Source organism: Ornithorhynchus anatinus, chromosome 12, assembly GCF_004115215.2.
Source record: "Ornithorhynchus anatinus isolate Pmale09 chromosome 12, mOrnAna1.pri.v4, whole genome shotgun sequence".
In the NCBI taxonomy this organism is placed as follows: domain Eukaryota; kingdom Metazoa; phylum Chordata; class Mammalia; order Monotremata; family Ornithorhynchidae; genus Ornithorhynchus; species Ornithorhynchus anatinus.
In genome coordinates, this window is record NC_041739.1 from 47,145,721 (window position 1) to 47,167,515 (window position 21,795).

At 51.7% G+C, this 21,795-nt stretch overlaps 1 protein-coding gene across 2 annotated transcripts in view; it reads left to right on the top strand.

Moving 5' to 3' along the window:
- Positions 1-9,328: 9,328 nt before the first annotated feature.
- The window catches only part of UBE2D3 (ubiquitin conjugating enzyme E2 D3), a 40,031-nt gene continuing 27,564 nt past the window's right edge, over positions 9,329-21,795 (top strand). Inside the window, exons 1-2 of one of the 2 annotated variants that reach the window (XM_029076529.2) lie at positions 9,329-9,472; positions 9,906-10,096. In XM_029076529.2, the coding sequence (XP_028932362.1) occupies positions 10,073-10,096 (24 nt within the window). In that variant the 5' untranslated portion in view covers positions 9,329-9,472; positions 9,906-10,072. The remainder of the gene's footprint in view (positions 9,473-9,905; positions 10,097-21,795) is intronic. The other variant, XM_029076530.2, reaches the window with a different exon arrangement.

The window sequence follows — 21,795 nt, forward strand, 5'->3', positions numbered from 1 at the left end:
TGCCTGTGATGAGCTTACGGTCTTGATGTTTCACATCGTTTATCAAGATAAACAAGGATCGTAAGCTCCTTGAAGGCAGGGATTGTGTCTACCAACTCTACTGTATATTTTCCCAAATGCCTCGTGTGGGACGTAGACAGTGTCCCACCTGATTAGCTCATATCCACCCCAGCACTTAGTAAGTACTTAACAGGTCTCGTCTTATGCCGTCGAGTCGTGTCCGACCCATAGCGACGCCGTGGGCACTTCTCTCCCAGAAAGCCCCAACTCCATCTGCGATCGTTTTGGTAGCGGATCCATGGAGTTTTCTTGGTAAAAATATGGAATTGGTTTACCGTTGCTTCCTTCCGCACAGTAAACTCTAGTCTCCGCTCTCGACTGTCTCCCGTGCCGCCGCTGCCTGGCACAGGTGAGTTTTGACTTGTAGCAGGTGGCCTTCCACTCGCTAGCCACTGCCCAAGCTAAGAATGGAATGGCTATGCCTCTGCTTGGCTCTCCCTCCCATAGTCGAGACTGGTAGGGGACAGGAAACACTGCAGGTTCGACCCTGAGAGGAAACCTAACCAGTACCATAAAAAAATACAGAAGCCACAGAGAAGTAGGGACTCGAGAGATTAGTCAGGGAAGGCTTCGTGGAGCAGCTGTGACCTTAGTTGGTCTTCGAAGATGGGGAGAGTGATGGTTTGTCAGATATGAAGGAGGAGGCCCTCCTTCCAGGCAGGAGGGAAGGAGGGCTTGGAACTTCGACATCTCTTCACGGTTATCGGTCTGGCTGCCACCTCAACCTCAGAATGTCTAAAATTGAACTCATCTTTGTTTCCAAGCCCTCTTCTCCAGCTAACTTTCCCATCCCAGTTGACCATAACACAACCTTTCCCATCTCTGTAGCCCGTCGACTTGGCCGTACCCTTGACTCTCAGATTCAGGCTACCAACAAATCCCAGTGTCTTTTCCTCCACGACCTTTCCAGAATCCACCCCTCCTTTCCCATAGAAACTGCCACGAAGCTGGTCCAAGCACTTGTCATCTCCCAGCTTCTTTACTGTCGCCATCTCATTGCTAACCTCCCTGCCTGCAACAGACCAAAACCCTCCCGTGCTACTTCTGTACTTTAATCATAATACTTGGATTCATATACATTTTATTCTTTTATAGGATAGTTGTATATTTACCCATCCATCCAGTTCTGTTTCTGCCTCCTGCTTATATCAGTTCTTCCTCCAACTTCAGTCTTATCTGTAAAAGACTTTTGGTCTGTTTGCCCCAGTTGATGCTGGGAACAAAGGCTTTCCGATTGTTGCGCTCTCCAAAGTGCTTTGCCTAGTGCTTAGTAGGTGCTCGATAAATGCCACTGATTGATTGATTGACCTGTGCTCTGTCCCCTAGGCCAGACCGCTTCTCTACCTAAAAGGTAACGGTGTGATTTCAGGCAGTGTGAAAAGGAAGTAGGATGGCATTCTGCCCCCTTCAAACTAATCTGTGATGAGACCGAACCTGTCTTCCCTCTTCAGAGATATCGTGTTGGTGTCCCAGGCCACGAGCTGTCTCATAATCATGTGTAGAAGTTTTTGGTTTCATGGCAAGTCGTGACAGAGGTTTCTGAAAATCTCACTCCTGTGGGAATTCTGTCCGGCTCTTCTCAAAGATGGCGCCACAGCTTCTCTCCCAGATGACAGGTCTCTGTGCTGCTCCAAGATGAAGGCCGGATGGAAGTTATCTATTAGCAGGCAGAGGGTGGGGCCTCAAGGGGGCTCGCTCAAGGAGGGGTGGTGGTGGCGAAGCACTCTTCGGCCACAGGTCGGGGTGCTGTCACTGTTCCGTTGAGCGAGCACATCGCGAGCCGTGACGGTGCCGTGTGGAATGTGTCGAGGGGTAGCTGTCTGGCCCTGTCTCACAAGCCGGCCCCGCTCGTAGCCTCTACCTCTTTCCACCAACCCTGTCATACGGTACTCTCCCAGTAAGTGCTCAATAAGTACAATTGATTGATTGATGTCTTTCCCCACTCTGTTAGCGTCCTGCTGGGGCCATCCTCTCCCTCTTTTTTCTTTTCCACTGTGTCCTCTCTCCCCGTCCTTTGTGCCCTTCCCTCCGCATACCCCCCGGCTCACCCCACCCCTGCTCTCCGAGCCCCCATTCAGTCAATCATTGACTGAATGATTTTGGCGAGGCAGGAGGGGTGAAGTTAGGAATTATTTCTAGCCCGGTCCTGGTCCCGGATCTTCGGTTCAACCTGGCTGCGGTCCCGGTCTGCGCCGATCCATCCGAGGGAGGCAGCCGTCCGATTAGGGTCCCGTTGGATCGGGGAAGCGGCCCAGGCTTCACTTGTAGGGAAGCGTACGCAAGCGTACACGGTTGTTCTCCTGGGCCAACTGGACCCACCACCCAGATACGAATCTCTTGCCCATGCGGAGAAGGGTTCCGGCCTCCCTGCCCCGACCCTTCGGCAAACCCAGGGACCACCGTGTGCATGCAGATACACGATCTAGCAACGCACCTTCGCAGAATAAGGGCGCGGAGTGACATCGATCAACCAACCAATCAGTGGTATTTAATGAGCACTTCCTGTGAGCAGTGCCCCATTTACAAATATAACACTGTGTTACCACCCAGACTGATTGACTTCTCCCATTTGAGTTTGTTAAACGGAAACTCCAGAATGGCCTCGAACAGCTTTGGCAATAAAAAGTCCTCTAGACCGTGAGCTCATTATGGGCAGGGAATGTGTCTGCAAATTCTGTTGGAACGTACTCTCCCCAGCGTTTAATACAGTGCGTTGCCCGCAGTGAGCGCTCAATAAATGTGATCGAATGAATGAACGAATTGCTGTGTAACCTTGGGCAAGTCACTTAACTTTTCTGTGCCTCAGTTTTAAATCCTACTCCCTCCTACTTAGACCGTGAGCCCCGTCTGGGTGAGCCCCTCCTAGACTGTAAGGTCGTTGTGAGCAGGGGATGTGTCTGTTTATCATTGTAGTGCACTCTCCCAAGCATTTAGTACAGTGCTCTGCACATCATACATGCTCAAAAAATACAACCGACTGATCGGCTGACCGAGGTTGAGTCCAACCTGATAGACGTGTATCTATCCCAGCGCTTAGAACGGTGTTTGACACACAGTAAGCACTTAGACCATTAAAAAAAGGGGGTGGGGGGAATTTGTCTGACCAATTTATCTACCCCAGCACCTAGTAAGCGCTTAACAAACACCACCATTAATATTATTACTCATGAAGAAGAACTCCAGTTTTGCCATTGGTGAGGAATAGACTGGTGGTCAACCGTCTACGCAGAGGAAGGGAAAATAGCAATGGAGAAATGCCTGTGAAAAAGATCTCACTTGGAGAACATATTTTCTAAAATGAATTTTACAAAACCTATTTTCCAATCTGTTGTCCTGCCCTCCCCCAGATTCTCACCTAACTCTCCTCTTACTCTCTTGCTCTCTACTTGCCAATAGCAGAGGTGGTCTTGAGCTAGATACAAGGAAAGTATCTCGGAAGAGCCCGGGCCTGGAAGTCAGAAGGCTGTGGGTTCTCATCCCGGCTCCGCTACTTGCCTGCTGTGTGGTCTTGGGCAAGGCGCTTCACTTCTCTGCGCCTCAGTTACCTCATCTGGAAAATGGGGAGTAAGACCGTGAGCCCCATGGGGGACAGGGACCCTGTCCGACCCGATTTGCTTGTATCTGCCCCGGCGCTTAGTACGGCGCCTGACACAAAGTAAGTACTTAACCATTATTTTATTTTTTTTTTTAATGAATTGTATCATTCCAGCCTGTCTCCCTCTTTTAGACTGTGAGCCTGTCATCGGGCAGGGATGGTCTCTATCTGTTGCCGAATTGTACATTCCAAGTGCTTAGTACAGTGCTCTGCACACAGTAAGCGCTCAATAAATACAGTCGAATGAATGAACGAATGAATTGGTGAAGCAATGATATTCTGTTAGCCACCGTGGTCTTCGCTTGCCCACGTTGGCCAGCTGTTTTTCAGGATTCAATCAGTCAATCTGTGGTACTTATTGAGCGCTTACTATGTGCAGAACACTGTACTAAGTGCTCAGGAGAGGATGATCCAACAGAATTAGCAGAAACATTCCCTGCCCATAACAAGCTCACTGTCTAGAAGGGGAGGCAGACCTTCATAGGAATAAGTAATTTATAAGACATAATTTAAAGATACGTTCATTTGCGCTGTGGGGTGGGAGGTGAGGTGAATATCAGATGCCCAAAAGGTCACAGATCCAAGCGGGTAGATGATGCAGCAGGGAGAGAGAACCGGGAGACAGATGGGCGGCCACTGAGGGAGATGATGATGATGATGATGATGGTATTTGTTAGGTGCTTCCTGTGTGCCGAGCACTGTTCTAAGCCCCAGAGTAGATACAAGGTGATCGAGTTGTCCCTCATGGGGCCCGCCGTCTTAATCCCCATTATACAGATGAGATAACCGAGGCCCAGAGAAGTTAAGTGACTTGCTGACAAGTGGCCACACTGGGATTAGAACCCACGATCCTTGACTCCCAAGCCTGTGCTCTGTCCACTAAGCCCCGCTGCTTAGGAGTGGGGAGACCGTGGACTGAATTTGTTTTAGAAAAATGATCCATACAACAGAGTGAAGTAGGGACTGGAGTGGGGAGAGGGAGGAGGCCGGGAGGTCAGTGAGCGGGCTGATGCAGCAGTGAGGGTGAGAGAGGATCAGCGGGGTAGCCATTTGGATGGAGATGAAAGGGCAGTTTTGAAGGTAGAACCAAAATTAAATGCGGTGGGGGGGGGGGAGAGGAACGAGAGAGATTAAGGCGAGGACGACGCCAAGGTTATGGGCTTGCGAGACAGGGAGGATAGTGGTATTGTCTATGGTGATAGGAAAGAGAGGGGGAGGACAGGGTTTGGGTGGGAAGATAAGGAGGTCAGTTTTAGACATGTCTAATTGGAGGTGCGGGTGGGACATCCAGATAGAGATTGCCAGGAAGGAGAGAGGTCGGGACTGGAGATGCAGGTTGGGAATCTTCTGCGAAGAGATGGTAGTTGAAGCCGCGGGAGCTGACGAGTCTTCCGAGGGAGTGGGTGTGGACAGAGAAGAGCAGGGGACCCGGGCCTGAACCTTGAGGGCCGCCCACTGAGGGCCGCCCACTGTCAGAGGGCGGGAGGCAGAGGAGGAGAGAAGGAGCAGTCGGAGAAATGGGAGAACCAAGAGAGGACGGTGTCAGTGAATCCAAGGTTGGATAGAGTTTCAAGGAGGAGGGCGTGGTCCGTAGTGTCGTAGCTAAGAGGTCTAGGAGGATTAGGGTAGAGTAGAGGGCGGGTGAGATTGGGATAGAGTAGAGTAGATAGATGGCAAGAAGAAGTCACCGGTTCCCTTAGAGAAGGCTCTTTCTGCGGAATGAAGTGGGCGGAGATGAACTTGGACAGTTTCCACGAACCACCTCATCTCGGCTCACCTCAATGGGGCCCTCCCTCCGGCACTGGTGGCTTCGAAACCCGTCACTCTCCTTCCCCTCACCCAGTCTTCCCTCTAGACTGTAAACGTCTGGTGGGCAGGGAGAGCATCTGTCAATTCAGGTGTACTGGACTCTCCCAAGAGCTCAGTACAGTCCAAGCGCCCAATAAATACCGCCGACGGAGCGATCGAAAGAAAGGCCAAGTCTGTAGAGCCGATCGGCGTGTCCCCAGACCCATCGGGGCGCGCATCCGAAACCCAACTTGCTCACTGAACAACAGGCACAGGTGGGCAGACAGAACCTGGGCTCTGGTAATACGTAATATAACAGAGCAGAGAAGGGAAGCGGCGTGGCCTGGTGGAAGGAGTCTGGGCTCGGGAGTCAGAGGACGTGAGTTTGAATCCCGGCTCCGCTGCTTGCCTGCTGTGTGACCCTTGGGCAAGTCACCTCACATCTCTGGGCCTCAGTTCCCTCATCTGGAAAATGGGGATTAAAGCTGTGAGCCCCAAGTGGGACAACCTGATTACCTTCTATCTACCCCAGTGCTTAGAACAGGGCTTGGCACCTAGTAAGCGCTTAACAAATACAATCATTATTATCAGCGTGATATACTGCCCTCGAGCCGGTGAGATGCTCCATCTGCTCCCTTTTTTGAAAAAGCGACATTTTTCATACATCCCCTTGGTGGGGTTTAAGAGGAAATAGAAACGTTATCATCAGTCGCAAAGAGCCAGCTTTCTAATGACAAAAAAACGCTCTCTGAAACGTGTTATACTGGACCCTGGGATTTGACAAGTATGTGAACGCTTGAAGTCATAATCCGAAGGTTCTAATCCCATCTCCGCCCTCGTTTGCTGGGTGACCTTCTCTGGGCCTCAGTTTCCTCATCTGTTAAGTGGAGATTCAATACCTGTTCTCTTTCCTACCTAGACTGGGAGCCCCCTGTGGGACAGGGACTGTGTCCCCCCAATAAACTTGTATCTACCCCAGGGTTTAGAACAGTGATCGACACAGAGTAGGCGCTTAAAGTGTTTAATCTGACACATGGCAAATGCTTAACAGATGCCATCATTATTATTAATTTTATTATTAATACCGGGTAACCTCCCAGAACCCCGTGGTTGCATTTTGAGACGGTGCTCGTAACGTGAAACTGCAATCTGAGTCATCAGAGGAACTAAAATTAAGGGATTAGGTTCTCTAAAGTCTCACATTTTTCATAATTAAAAAAAAAATCGGGCAAATAGTCCAGGACAATCTGTACTGAAAATGGATGTCATTTAGGTGTTTATCTGGGCCTGCTTGCCAGCTTCCATATCTGTGCGGATTCCAGACAAATGGTTACTTGGGGAACAGCAACCACAATCCATTGGCCCTAGGGGGAAGGAAACCTGCGGGGAGGGGGAGGGTGGGTGTTTTCTAAATTTCAAAATGACCGCTCCAAGATTTTTCTGTCCTTCCGGGTGTGTATCTTTATCTCTCTTTGCCTTTTGTCTGTCCGAAGGTATGAGTCTTCCTCAACATCTGGGGGCTCCATCTCCACGTGCTGAGTTTAGTCTCGCCTTTCTGGCATCGCCACCCTTCACTCGATCGATCGATCGGTGGTATTTTTCGAATGCCTACTCCGTGCAGAACCTCTTACCAAGCTTTTGGAAAAGTTCAACCGAGAGGTATTGCCAGACCCGTTCCCTGCCCGAAAGGAGCTTGCCCGTATGTTCTCCTCCTGGGTCCCCCGCCCGACCTGGAGGCCGGATCCGAATCGCGGATCTTGGTGGAGGGAGTCTCGGCGCTGGAGAAAAACTGACACCAGCGCCTGGGACCGGATCGGTACTAGACAGGGGACAGACCAGCTGTTGTAAAACTGGACGACCGGCTAGTCTGTGACCTCCTCTTCCTTCCTCCCTCCCTCCGTCACCCTGGTGCCCTGCCATTCTGCGGGGTGGACACGAATCATTGTTTACGGAGGCTCTTCTTCGCCACGGTATGGAGGAGGCGGAGTCTCCCGCTTGCGATCAAACCCGACTTCCTTTCGGAAGTTTACGGACAGATCGAGACCGTGCCTTTTTTGAAAGCATCCCCCTGATCCTCGAGAAGTTTCCGTGAAAGAGTACCGTGTACATTTTCTCTGTGGATGTCTTCCACTCGCACCAGCGCGATGCCGGATTAAATATCGCCCTAAAAATCAGCACCGGCTCCCCGATGGAGGGGCTACAAAGTCTTCGGCGGGTACCGCTGCCCGGAATAAAAGAGACGACGACCCGACCGCATCATCGCTACGACGTTTCTCTAGGCCATCCGTGCTCGGCGGCGCCGTCCTGCATCCGGCCCGCCACTCGAGCGTGCAGGTGCCCTTCCGATCGCGGTCCGACGGGACGCGTCTATGACACGGTTAAATATTTCAAACGTCTGCAGCCCCGAACGTCCGAAGGAGTATGGACTCATCCTCTTACTCACCTCTAGGATCCCGCCCGACCCGACGTGCGGGACTTTACCGGGCCCGGTCACCTCGTTCGTCCGGGTGACCCCGGACGAGCCGCCTAACCCCTCCGATCCCATTTCCATACCCTTAAATCGGAGACGGTCATTCTCACCGACCTCCAAGGCGTGTTATGAGAATCGGTTAACGCTCGTAAAACTCTTTGAAGAGGAAAACAACCCCCGCCATTAAGTCACCACACCAAAGAGTTGTGCACAACGTCATTTTAGCAGTGATCTCACCCTCCAAATCCGGGGTGGTCCATTTGGAAAGGGTCTCATTTCAAGGAGGGGAGACACCGGGGGCCCGCGAGTCGACCGGACGGGGATCGGAGAGGGAGGGGGGCGGCGTGTGCTTCGGCAACTAAAGTAGAGGGTGGACGAGTTGTGTACGGACGCACGTCCGAAGGCTTCCCCGGTGGCTCGGGGAATCGTCGGCGGTTTCATCCCGTCCGCGGCCCGGCGGGCGAAGGCGGTGCGGCAGAGTGGCGGGGCCCCGGCCTTCCCCCGGTCCTGTGGGTCTGAAGGGCCCGGGGGGCCGGGCAGGAGCCGTTTGGGCGGGCCCGGCCCACCTTGCTCTTCACGCCGGTTCTACGTTAGGGCCTGCGGACCGAGGTCCGCCCGGGGGTCAGAGGTCAGGGGTTTCAGCCTTGGCGCGCTTGGCGAAGTGATCACCCATTCATGCATTCGATCGTATTTATTGAGCGCTCACTATGTGCCGGGCACCGTACTGAGCGCTTGGAATGGACGACCTAGCCCAAGGGTTCCCGACCCCCCACCCTCCCGCTGGGCGCGGAGGGCTTCCGGGCCGGCTCCGTTGGGCCGGGGCCGGTCCTGTCCGGCCGGGCGCACGTGCCCCGGGAGGAGGTGGAGGAGGAGGAGGAGGAGGCGGCGGCGGCGCCCCCGCCCCTTCCCGGCCGCTCCCGAAAGCTCGCGAGAGGCGGGAGGATCCCGCGGCCCTAAAGGGCCTCGATCGGCCGCCCCCCCCCCCCCACCCCACCCCCCGCCCCTCCGTCGATGCGGAGCGGCCGCCATTGCCTGCCAGCCGCCCACCCACATCTCGCGAGAAGCCATCTTCCTCCTCCTCCTCCTCCTCCTCCTCCACCACCACCACCGGCACCACCAAGTGAGACATAGAGGGGGCCGCTGGGCCGCCTCCCTCCTTCCCTCCCTCCCTCCGTCCCTCGCTCCGTGCCGCCGCCCTTCCCCGACCGGGGCCTCCTTGCGCCGGTGGCTGGTGGTTTGGGCCTAGCGGCCGTCGCCCCCGTCGTCCTCCCCGGGCCGCCCAGTAAGGAGGCCGCCGCCGCCCGCTCCTCGGCCTTCTCGCGGCCCCGTTGGCGTTGGCGGAGGGATACGCGGCGGGGCTGGGGCCGGGCCGCGGGCGGGAGGGAGGGAGGGGGGAAGGGAGGGAGGGAGGAGCGTAACGTGGCCGCTGGCAGTAGTTGGGAACGGGCGGACATCTTGTGGCTGAGTGGTGCGGGAGCCCCGTAGGGCCGGGGAGCCGCCAGCCGCCGCGCGGGGAGGAGGCCCAGCCCGCAGCTCCACAGAGGCCCCGGCCCCTCGGTGTAGGTGGGAGGGATCGGGGAGGCCGGCGGGACGGACGGACGGACGGACGGCCGGAGGGAAGGACGGACGACAGACCCGGCCGGTGGGGGGAGGCCCAGCGGGGCTGGGGGAAGGACCGGCCCGGTCCGGCCGGGTGGGGTCGGGGACGGGGAAGGGCGGGCGGGGCTCCGGGGAGGGGGAGATGATGGGGAGGAGGATGATGATGGCGGCGGCGGGGGCTTCGCGGAGAAACCCCGGGGGCGGCCGAGGCGGCGGCGGCGGCGGCGGGCTGCGGGCCTGGCCCCGGGGCCCTTCTCCCTCCCCCTGGCCGCCGCCCGGTCCCGGGGGCGGAGGGGCCGGTGGGTCGGGGCGGGGGGTCCCCTCGGTCGGGGGGCGGGCGGGGGGGGCCGTTGGGCGGCGCGGCCGCTCTGACCCGCTCCGTTTCTGCGCAAGGCGGCTGTGTCGGGCGGAGCCGGTGAGCGGCGCGGAGCCGAGCCGAGCCCCCGGGGAGGAAGCCCCCCCCCACCGCCCGCCCCGCCGGATAATCCCACTTGGGCCCGGCCCGCCCCCCTCCCCCCACCCGGCGCCACTCAGCGGAGCCGAACGGAAGACCACCGACCATGGCGCTCAAGCGGATTAATAAGGTAACGGGGGCGGGGGGGGAGGAAGAAGGGGAGGGGGGGGCAAATCTAGGGCTCGGCCTGGTCCGGCCTCGGGCCTCCCGGGGGAGGGAGGGAGGGAGGGAGAGAGGGAAGGAAGGCCTTGTTGTTTTTAGGGGGGGAAGGGAGGGGAATGGCGGGCGGCTGGGGGCCGAGGCCGGGAGGGAGGGAGAGGAGGGGCGGCGCAGGGGGGTGACCGGGACCCGCTGGGGAAGGTCTGAAAACCGGGGGAGGGGAGGGGAGGGGAGAGGAAGACCGCTTGGCACAATGTAGCCCCCGCCGCCGGGGGTCGATGGGGGGCACCGATGGGCGGGGGCGGGGGGAATCGGGGTGGCCCGCCGGGGGGTCGCCCGCTCCCATCATTTTCTTGCCTGGAACTTGTCTCCCGCATTGTAAGATGGCGGCGGCTGGGCCCGGTCGAGCTTCTTTCCGGGAATCCCTTTGGGCCGATGACACCGGGGATCGGACGGGGAGGGGGTATGGGGATGTGTATTTAGATACACACACGTGTATATATATATATATATACACATGTATATACACGCACATATGTGTATATGTTATATGCATATTATATGTATATATGCTCGCACCCCATCGTTAGCCCTCGTCAGGCTCCTCGCCGAGCCCGGGCCTTTCGGGAGACTTCCCGAGCCCAGGAAAATCGCCATCTCGCTCCCCCCCTTCCTTTTCTTCTTCTTCTTCTTCTTTTTTTTTTTTTTTTTAACTTGTCCGTGCGTGTGTGCCGCGCTCAGTATTCGGTTCTTGCACAATGGAGCAGGGTGGAGTATTTACAGCTAACGTGCAAAAAATGTCACAGCGATGGACTTAGTCTTCCCAGAAACTAGGCGGCCAGAAAAAGGGGGCCGGAGAGAAGTTTGGACCGGATTTTGATTTCTTTTTTGCGGGGGGGGGGGGGGGGGGCAGCCTTGGGCGAAACAAGGAATTAGAAAACAGAGCCGTGGCAGTCCGTCGAAATCTAACGTTCTGGATCCCGACAGGGACGTTTGAAGGAGAATCATCCGACTCTAGGCCGTGCGGGATCCACGCCGTTAGGTTTTGAGATTGTGAGCCCCGTGAGGGGCGGGTATCTCGGGTGGGTACCGAGCCCTCGGGACGGCCCTCGGCCCGAGATTCGCCACCTTGGCGCCGTCGACGGACCCGCTCTTTCCGGGGGCCGGTGGGTTGGGCGACTCTGACCCTCCGTCGTTCCCCGTCCGATTCTGTCCCGGACGGAGAAGGGGGCCGTGCTCAAGTGCGGCAAGGCCTTCTTTCCGGGGTGCTCGAGGGAGAGACCCGGTGTCACCGTTTTTTCATAACGTTGAAACGATTCCTCCGGAATTAGCGGTTGAGTGCCGTCGACCCCGGGAGAAGAAAAGTTCAGATCCTTGAGCGGAGGGAGGCGTCGATGGAAATATAACTCTGGTGGACGACGTCCCCGATCCGCCCACCTTTTAGTGGTCCTCCGGACCCCGTGAGCGGGGAACGGGTCTGCCGATGCCGCCGTGACGCTCCCGGGAGCTTCAAACGGCGCTCTGCGTGTAGCGAGCGCTCGACGAGTCCGCCCGATCGATTGGGCTTTCTAACTTTGTGTCTTGGAAATAAAGAAAAATAGGCCGCAGCATATCGACGCTTGCTTGCATGAGGGAAGCGTTGTAGTTTGTGATTCCCTTTGTGAACAGTACCTGTGATATTTGGGTTTTTTATGATGGCCTTGAACCGATATTGGAAAAGGCCCCACTTTTCCTAATAACTCTAACACACTTATTCACAATTAACAATTCAATGCTGGAAAGTATGCCACGTGTTGCAGGCCGTGAAGTCAACTGCAGAACTGTGAAGCTCGATTTTTTTTTTTTTTTTTTTGAGCAAATCACTTTTGAAGTAGTTTAAAATGTGAAATGGGTGAGGGCGACGGCTCATCTTTTTATGGCATTAAAGTGCTTACTATGTACCGGGCACTGTATTAATCACTGGGGCAGATAGAAGAAAATAAGTCCAACCCACTCCATGTGTCATGGGAGGCTCTGGCTCACTCTCTACACAGCAGATAAGCGGTAGAACCAGGATGAGAACCCAGATCCTGACTCCCAGACCTGTGCCCTCTCCAGTAGGATATGCTGTGTTCTGTATTATATAAGAAGCTGTGGTTCACACAAATATATTTTCAAACTGGGCACTTAATAACTTAACTCCTTACTTTGTCTAACTTGAAGAGATCTACTACATTCTTTTCAGTGCTGTTTCATTAGGTACCTTTGTGTCTTTTGTGTTGTGTAAAAATATTCCTTTTTGGGGTTTTTTTCTTAGACCTCTCTATGTATCTTCTCCTCTGGTGAATGCAAGCCTTTAATTGACCTCCTGTACAATTGTGTTACCACCATGACTTTGAAACTTCTGCCCCAAATTTGCCCATATTACCCCTACCACTTGTTTCCCCAACTTTTGACTCAGCAGGAAGTACGTACTCATCTCCCTTAGTTTTGATTGAGAAGCGTAGTCTTCTGGGAAAGCCTTTGGGCTGAAATCAGAAACTCCTGAATATGTTTTTAGCCCCATTACCTTGAATTTATGCCATTTTTTTGCCTATTTCCCTGCTTCAGGTTTTTTTTCATAAATAAAATTGGGATGTGCTTTTTAAAAAAAAAACAACACAAAACAAAACCAAAACGAAGTAGCGAGGGGAATGTAATAGGCAACTTTTACGTGAAGGGCCTTTGTTGTTTTAAGGCAACTTTTACGTGAAGGGCCTTTGTTGTTTTAAGTGCCGAAACCAGTTATCTCGGGTGTAGCTTTAAAACCTTTGTGGGTCCCTCTGCCTTCCTGGTGGGAGGCTGTGAAAGTTGATCTCAGGGGTGAGCATTATCTAGAATGTTGTGCCCCTTTTTTCCCCCTCCCTGTAGAAAACAATCTGCACGCTCTTCTTCTGTGCACGTTCAGCTTTACGTTATGCAACGTGTACTGATCATTTGAGACCATGTTTAATGAAACACCAATTTTTCTTAGTAGAGGGAGCTTATGGAATTTTTGTTGAGGTGACTTTGTACTGCTATCTCTTTAGGTGGAAAAAGAAGAAAATAATTCCATCAACAGCTTTTCCTCTTACCGTTGTTTAGGATTTGTGGCGTGAGCAAATGACAAGATCTTAGATTTACACACTTGCAGACCTAAAGCTTATAACTCTAAGGTTACCAGTATAATAGTGCCGTGTTTTAACCAGAAAGTGTGTTTCTAATGTTTATCATTTTTCAGTCAGACATCCTGGAAGTGGGAACTATAAAAAAGAAAACTTTCTTTCATGGTTTTAATTAGGAAGAAACCCTATCAACAGGAACACTCATTTTAGTAGGGTCAGTGATTTAAATGTTACAAATAGAAATCCATTGACATATTAGCTACTTGCGATCCTTTGGAAGCTAAATGGAAAAAAAAATTCTTGCCTCACCAAAATGCTGCCCAGCTGTTGAGTGGCAGTCAGGTTCTTGCAAAACCCGAGTTAAGGGCCAGCCACATCGTAGGACTCGTCTTTTCCGCGTGTGTTCTCGCAAACCATTTCTTCCGACACGCAGCCGAATCCAAACGCTCAAGCTGCTGGATGGACGTGCCTCGTTTCTCTGACAAGGCTCTAGCAAAAATGGGCAGTTAAAATGCCTGTTAAGGGGAATCGAGTGTAGAAGGTTGCGCGTTTTAAGGGGTAGTCTGGTGTTCGTTTTAAAACACGCTACAATTGGTGTGTGTTTCAAAGACCTCTTCGTAAAACCACTTAGGCAAAAATGGCTGCCTCCGGGGACCATTCTCTAAAATCCACTCCACATTAAATGTGCTAATTCTGTGAAATGAATTTTTTTAAATTCGACACAATTCATGCAAGCTTTTTTTCTTTCTTTTTGATCATGGTTCTGTGCACCCGTCGGGTGCCACGCACCTGTACTAAGAACTTCGGGCAATTATACAGCAGAAGCGAGGCAGTCCCTGCTCTCCAGGAGTTTATACTCCAATGGCGGGTTGACCTGCAGGTGGGAAGCCAAGGGGATAACTGTCGTTTTTATCGAAATCGAGGCAGTTTACTGGGAATTTGCTCTTTATGTTCAACTTCAGGGCCCAGTTTTAATGGAGGATTGATTTGCCCGGATAAAAAGTTCATGCAAAAAAGTTAAATAAATAAATTTACATCCCGATCATTAATGGAATTTGAGGACCCGCTTAGGCAGAGCGTTGTATTCAAACTTTAGGGTATTCCAGAAGCAAAAGACACGGTCCCTGTCCCCTTTTTGCAATCTTAATCTAATCATTACACCCTTTTCTTCTCTCTGGTAACCTTTTCGAGGCTTTCCTCTTGTGTGCCTTTTTTCCTACTCACTCTATATCGTTCCGGCTCTCTTCCCTATTTCCTGTGTAAACTTCTCCAGCCTGAACTTTGTGTTTTGACCCTTCAGAATCCAGTTTGTACTCCCTTCACTTGAGACTGCGCCCACCAAGATCTTCCAAAGCCTCCGATGATCTCTTCTCCATATAATCTTTCTTGACCTCTAGGGCCTTGGCCGTTGTTGGGCCATTTCAACTTTTTAGGCCTTGGTTTCAGGCCAGTTCTATCCTGCGCCTTCTACGTATTCTGACTGCCCTTTTGCCAGCTTGTCGCCTTGGCCTTTAAAACTGAATTCAGGGTCTCTTAGCTTTGCCTGACCCTCTTTGGGAAACTCATCTCCCGGAGTGGTCTAAACTCCCACCACTGTGGAAGACCCCTAAGTCCTTTACTCCTGACCTCTGCTTTCCAGGCTTCAATTTCTCCTGCCTCTGGCAGCCCGAACTGAAGTCTTTCTCCCTTCTAAATTCTCCCCGCGCTCTCATCTTACCACGTTAACAGCATCACCGCCTTTCCCAGCTCCACTCGGGTGGTTTTTTTTTTTGACTCCTCTCTCCTGCTCCTCCCCTCCAACCCATTACTAAATCTTGACAAGTGTGGTCCCGTAAAACTGTGTCGGTCTGTCCGTTTCTTTCCCGTCAAGGCTCTACACTCCATCCTATCTTCCCTGCGAGATTACTTCAGCAGCTTCCTTGCTGGACTCCCTGCGCTTTCCGGAGTTCTGTCCTCTGGTCTGGGGAAAGAGCACCGCTCAGGAAACCTAGGTTCTAGTCCCAGTTCTACCTGTGGCTGGCAAATGTGGACGAAGATGACAAATGAACTTCATGATGTGCTGCATCCCTGCCCGCCTCCTCGCTCTGAGCCCTAGCAGGGAAGAGAGGGGCCGTGGTGCCATACGAGCCATGCTTAGCACTAGGAGCAATTCCTCTGCACGGTCCCGAGACCTCGGGACTCGGGAGTCAACCATCTTTCCTCCCGGCAGACTCCCACCATCCCTTACCCAGGGAGGATCACCCTTATGCAATGTTGATCGTATCACACCACTCCCCTCAGCCCAGCTTGGTTCCATAGTTAGGATGGACCTGGACTGGATCTCCAAATCCGGTCTAAAGCCGTGTCTCTGGGCAGGCAAATAACTAGATCCTGTGAAGGTCAGGGGACTGTCTAGTCTTAAAGATCTCAGGTATTGAAAACTCTCTGACGTCTTGGTAGCCTGTGGTTTCAGGGTTTCATCACCCTTGATAGAATGCTCCAACAAGAACTCTCCTGATTTCCTCTTAGTGTAATAAAGGGAGAATTGGTCAGCATCTTCCTTATAAAGAAAATCCCGGCTGTCTTCTCGACCTGGGTCTTTCGAAAGTGCAGTGACTGACACTGGACAAATTATTCAAAGCCTTGACAGAGCGTACTCTTGTGTTTTTACTTCAGACATTTTGTAACTATGCATGTTCAGTATTTTACCCGTATGACTTCTGGCTCTTTTTTTTTGTAACAAATTCTCAACCGTCGACTTCTAGCCTCGCCAGCTGGCCTCTGCTGCTTGGTTCTCTTTGAGCTAACCTTCTGGCTGCCTCAGTCAACTCGTGCATTTTTGTCTGTAGCTGTTTTTTTATTATCGCTGTTATTAATTATTATTGTCTTGCTCTTCACAACCAAAAAGAAAAGTTTCCCTGGCTCCAGCCCTGGAAAGCAGTAGCTTACCAGATGGATGAGGATAGAGCGATTTGGTGCTACGACCGTAGACTGCACCCATTCTCCCTGCCAGATGTCTGGGAGTGTGTGCCGCTGGGCACGGGGAGGGGGACTGAGGGTGGAGGGTGGCTCGGGGCAAGCCGTCGCTTCTCCTGCCAAAGGGTGACCTAAGCGCACGGTCCGCCGACGGGAGGCCATACTTCTCCCGTTAACCCTCGATGCTCGAGCAGAGCTCGCCAAAATGGCAAGGGGACAGAGAAGGTTCACTACGTCTGTTCTTGGACGTTGTGTGCAAGAGTTGCAGAGAGATGACCTATCAGCAGGGACGTCCGCTACATTCTTTGGCTTAGCAAGGTCACCCACTCAGTTTTTGCCATACTACGTTTTTCCCCCGTTATACTCGGGCTAAACCCTATCAGGAAATCGGGAAACGTTCCTCTGACGAGGTGAGCCCATTTGGTCCTGACCGTGCTGTGTTAGTGGGAGAGAAACTAACTGTGCACCTGCGTGGTGTCCCACTGGGAGAGCGCTCCAGCGCATGGTTTTGCAAGAGCTCAGCTCTTACCCTGTAGCTGAACTGGATGTATTTATCATTCCCCTTAGCGCACAAAGAAGGCACCAAGTTAATACGGTTCCTTTGTTTCTAATTCTGTGAGCGTTTCTATAATTACAATGGAGCATTTTCCACACCAGGGCCTTAACAGCAATTTTCTTTTTTATTTTGGAGCCTTTTGCTCTGGCGGTATTAGGTAGAAGAGAAATTAATATTAAGTCTTGGAGTAAAGCATCGTGTCTTGTAGGAAAGGCAGAGAGGGATACTTGAAGGTGGAAAAGAGTATAAGCTTGGCATCGGCAAGGTTTGATGATTGTATTTTTAAGGAAGGATGATGTTGTTTTTTTTTAAAAAAAAAGTTTATATAAATAAGATTGAGTGACTCAAACACTCTAAAGTGCAGTGAGCCTCAGATGTTGAGCAGGAACTGAATAATGCCGTTGTCTTCCTACCCTCTTGCTTGTTGGGCGTGTCGTCTCCTGATCCCTGGTGTGGCAAGTGTCATTCAGAGCCATCCTGGCAACAATTGGAGCTGGGATTTCGCAAAATGGCACTTTAGCCAACTCAGGTTTTCCGAGGCCTGGTTGGGGATTTGGGTGATCTGACCCCTTGTTTCTCTCGGCAGCCTGCTTTTTAAAAGTGCTCGTGCACACTAGAGATTGAGCAGAGACTAACTCCGATTCAATCAGCCGTTTGGGAACTCTGGCAAAAAGTTGGAGGGATAAGGCCGTTAGCATGCTTTGTTATGTTGCTATCCACAGTATCTGGGAACTGATCGGCCTTCCTACTTTGTACCCTTTGTAATATATAATCTATTTTTTTTATATCTAGTATATATATTATATATTTGAAAGTCCTCCCTCCCCCTATTCAGGAAGTGTTTTTGTTCTGGTGGTGCTTGACTAAATGAGTTTATTTTGCCCTGATGCTCTTTCCGGTGCTCTGTTAGGACGTAGATATAATGGCCCTTCTGAATAAAGCTGGGGGGGAGGGGACAGGGTTCAGATGGAGCATCACCCTGATCTCTCTCTCCTCTTTTCCCAGCAGAATCTCAAGAGATCTGTCTCATATCAAAATCCATCCCCTCCACCTGTACTGCTCACTTGTCCCGTCACTTCTTCCCTCCCTGATGGCCATTTTCCGCTGTTCACTCTGCAGTGGCTTGTCGTGTCGTGGCCCCCCCCCCCCCCGCTTTCAAACATGGTCGTGTCTTCGGTATCCTTAAAAAAAAAAAAAGAACAAAGCAAAAACTAAAAAACCCTCCCTTGACCCCACGACTCCCTCCAGTTGTCGCCCCATGCCTCTCCTGTTCCTCTCCAAATTCCCTGAGTGAGTCGTCTGCCCCCACTGTTTCCACTTCCTCTCCAATCTGGCTTCTTTCTCCTCACTCCACAGGAAGTGCTCTCTAAGAGGTCACCTGCGACGGGCCAAATCCAACAGCCTTTACTCTATCCTAATCCTCCTCAACCCTTCAGCGCTGAGGAATGCTCCCTCCTGGACACGCTCTGCGACCTTGGCTTCCCTGACACTGCCCTCTGTGGTCCTTCTATCTCTCTGGCCACTCTCTCTCCTTCACAGGCCCATCATCTGCCTCCCATCCCCAAACCAGAAGACCCTCGAGGGTCAGTTTCTGCATCCCCTTCTGTTTTCCCATCTGCATTCACCTCCACAGCTTCCAACTACCACCTCGATGCGGATGATTCCCAATGCTACAGATTCAGCCCTGATCTGTCTCTTCTGCGGTCTCACATTTCCTCCTGTCTTCAAGAAATCTCTACTTGGATGTCCCGCCAACCCCTCAAACTGAACATGTCCAAAACAGAAATCCTCATCTTTCGTATCCAAGCCACATCCTCCCCTTGACTTTCCCATCAGAGTAGACAAAACTACCTTCCTTTTTGTCTCTCAAGCCCATAATCTTGGTGTTATCCTTGACATTCAACCCGCATATTCAGTGTCACCCACTCGGCTGCATTTGAGTGCTTACTCTGTACAGAACACAGTTCTAAGTACTTGGGAGACTACAGTATCAGAGAGTTGGTGGACACGTTCCCTTGCCACAGTGACTTCCTGTCTGTTCAGCCTTCCAAAATTGCTGAAGTCTTGCCTTTCCTCACCATTCAAGCTGCTACCAAATTAATCCAAGCACTTAGATCCTATCCCTCCTTGAAGACTGCATTAGCCTTCCCACTGACTCCCTTCTCTCCCGTCTTTCCCCATTCCAGTCCCATACTTAACTCTGCTGCCCGGGTCGGCTTTCTACAGAACCGTTCCCTCCGTGATTCTCCACTCGCTAGCCTCCAGTGGTTGCCCATCCACCTCCCCATCAGACAGAAACTCCTTAGCGTTGGTTTTAGAGCCTTAAATCACTTTCTCCCCTCCTACCTTACCTCCCTGATTTCCTATTACAAACCAGCCCGCACACTTGGCTTCCTTCTCCCAATCTTGCCTATCTCGCTGCCAGCTCCTTGCGCGTGTCCTGCCTGTGGCCTGGAACGTCCTCCCTCTTCGTATCTGACGATAAATCTCCCCGCCTTCAAAGCCTTATTAAAAGCACAACTCATCCGAGAGGCCTCCCCCTGACTAAGCCCTCATTTCCTCTTTTCCCACTCCCTTCTGCGTCACCCTTCCCTCAGCCCCACACCATCTAAGTACATATCCCTAATTTATTTGATTTCTGTTTGCCTCCCCCTCTAGACCCTAACCTCTTTGTGAGCAGGGAACGTCTCTACCCACTCTGTTGACCTGCACCTTGTAAGTGCTCAGTACAGTGAGCACCCAGTAAGCTCTCAATAAATACGATTGATCCCTTGTAGTCTCCGGATTGAGACTCACCGATAAGAGCTTTACCTCAGGTGAGGTGGTTGTTTCTCTTTCCGTGGTCAGAAATGGGATCTAGGTATCGCCTCTGCACTGTAGAGGTTTTTTGATTTGTCTAATGCTCGCTTCCTACGCGGGGCGAGACAGCTGATGGAAGAGGAGGAATGCCTGGGCCCTGTTTTTAGATCCCTGGGTGACCTACCTCAAAGTTGGGAATGGGACCTGGGTCATCTCCGAGTTTGGGCGACCATGTCAGTGGAAACCCTGTGAGTAACATGAATGTACTTGAGGTGGAAGATCCCGAATTTTCACGTGTCTTATCTCCTTCCGTTCCTCTTTCAGGGTTTATTCCCCAGAAGTGCCTGGAAGTGTCAGATGAAGTAGTACCCTGGAGTGGCCTGCCAAATTTAGCTCACAAATTCTCGCTAACCTCTGACGAGAGTCTCTCGGTAGTTGAAAGACTCTGGGTTCCCAGGGAGGTAGGGAAGGGAAACGACATTCCTCTTCCTTAGGACTCCTGGCTCTGCCTCAAGCCTTGCTCCCTGAAGTATGCAGGGAATTAGGAAGATGATGACCCTGGAGGCATAGTCTTGCTACGGGGTTTGCAGATTTCTCTCTTGTTTGCTCCGCTGTGGTCACTCACTGCCAGTTGTAAGCTACAGAAGTGCTGATGCCGTGCTAGTTTTCTACAGCAGGCCTTCCAGCCTTGCTTCAATCCTTTTCAGAACTCAACAGGTGCAGTAAGTCGACTTGACCGTCGTAGCAGAGTTGACTGATTACGTGCTTTGCCCAACTTAACGGAAATCTTAACGCCTCCCCTTCAGTTGGGAATATGTCAGCTGGTTTCTTCCAAATGTCCTGAACCCCTTCTTGTATGGGTATTGTGTTTTGGAGCACCTCCAGCAGAAAAACCTGGAGAGTTCAGTTAGGAGTGTGCCGAATTTAAAAAGTTTGATCTAAATAGCTCCTTTGATTGGATTGTCCTATAGTATTAGATCTCTTTTCTTCTATAGTTCCAGACTCCCACCCTCTTTTTTCCCCTTCCTTGCCCCTTGACTGTCACAGGAGTCTTTTGAAGTTCAGACCAGAGATACGTAGAGTTGATGGAAAGTTCAGTGTTTTGAGGTTGTGAAGGATTTCTCTGTGCCTAGTTCTTCCCTTTTATTTCTATTCTGTTTTAATTTTAATGTTTAATGTATAGGAAATAGAGGTTTGGCGTCTGTGACAGATAATAATAATAATTATGGTGTCTGTTGGGGAAGCTGCGTGGCTCAGTGGAAACAGCCTGGGCTTCGGAGTCAGAGGTCATGGGTTTGACTCCCGGCTCTGCCATTTGTCAGCTGTGTGACTGTGGGCAAGTCACTTCACTTCTCTGGGCCTCAGTTACCTCATCTGTAAAATAGGGATTAACTGTGAGCCTCACGTGGGTCAACCTGATTACCCTGTATCTAACCCAGCGCTTAGAACAGTGCTCTGCACATAGTAAGCGCTTAACAAATACCAACATTATTAAGCACTTACTATGTGCCAAGCACTGTTCTGAGCAGTGGGGTAGATAGAGTAATGATCAGGTTGTCCCACGTGGGGCTCACAGTTTTAATGCCCGCTTTACAGACGAGGTAACTCAGGCACAGAGAAGTTAAGTGGCTTGCCCGAGCTCACAAAGCAGACAGGTGACGCAACAGGAATTCAAACCCACATCCTCCGACTCCCGAGCCCGCCCTCTTCCCACTAAGCAACACTGCTTAAATATTTTCATTATGTAGTTAGCTAGTGTTCATTCTGTTAATGTACACTTCCTATTAGGGTGCAGGTTCCTGTGTTTAAAACGAAACTCCTGGAAATAATGTCAAGGTAAAAAGTGAGATCTTCCAAACTGGGAAATGGAAGGAATGGGTAAAATACATGTTTCTGTCCTTGGTGACATCCTCTAGTCTGTCAGCTTGTTGTGGGCAGGAAATGTGTTTGTTATATTGTTGTGGTGTACTCCTCCAAGTGCTTAGTCCAGCGCCCTGCACACAGTAAGTGCTCAGTGAATGTGACTGATTATCTTTCAGTGCCGAAGAAACATCTATCCTTTTTTGAAAGGCCTACAAGCAGGGAGCGCTGCAGGAGGTTCAAAACGCTCTGCTCAGAATTTAAATGAGAATTCCCTCCAGAAAATCTTTGTGAATGGGTTCAGTCTTGGTCTATTGGAGTACTTGTAATTAATTCCAATAATAATAACTATGGTATTTAAATGCTTACTTATGTGCC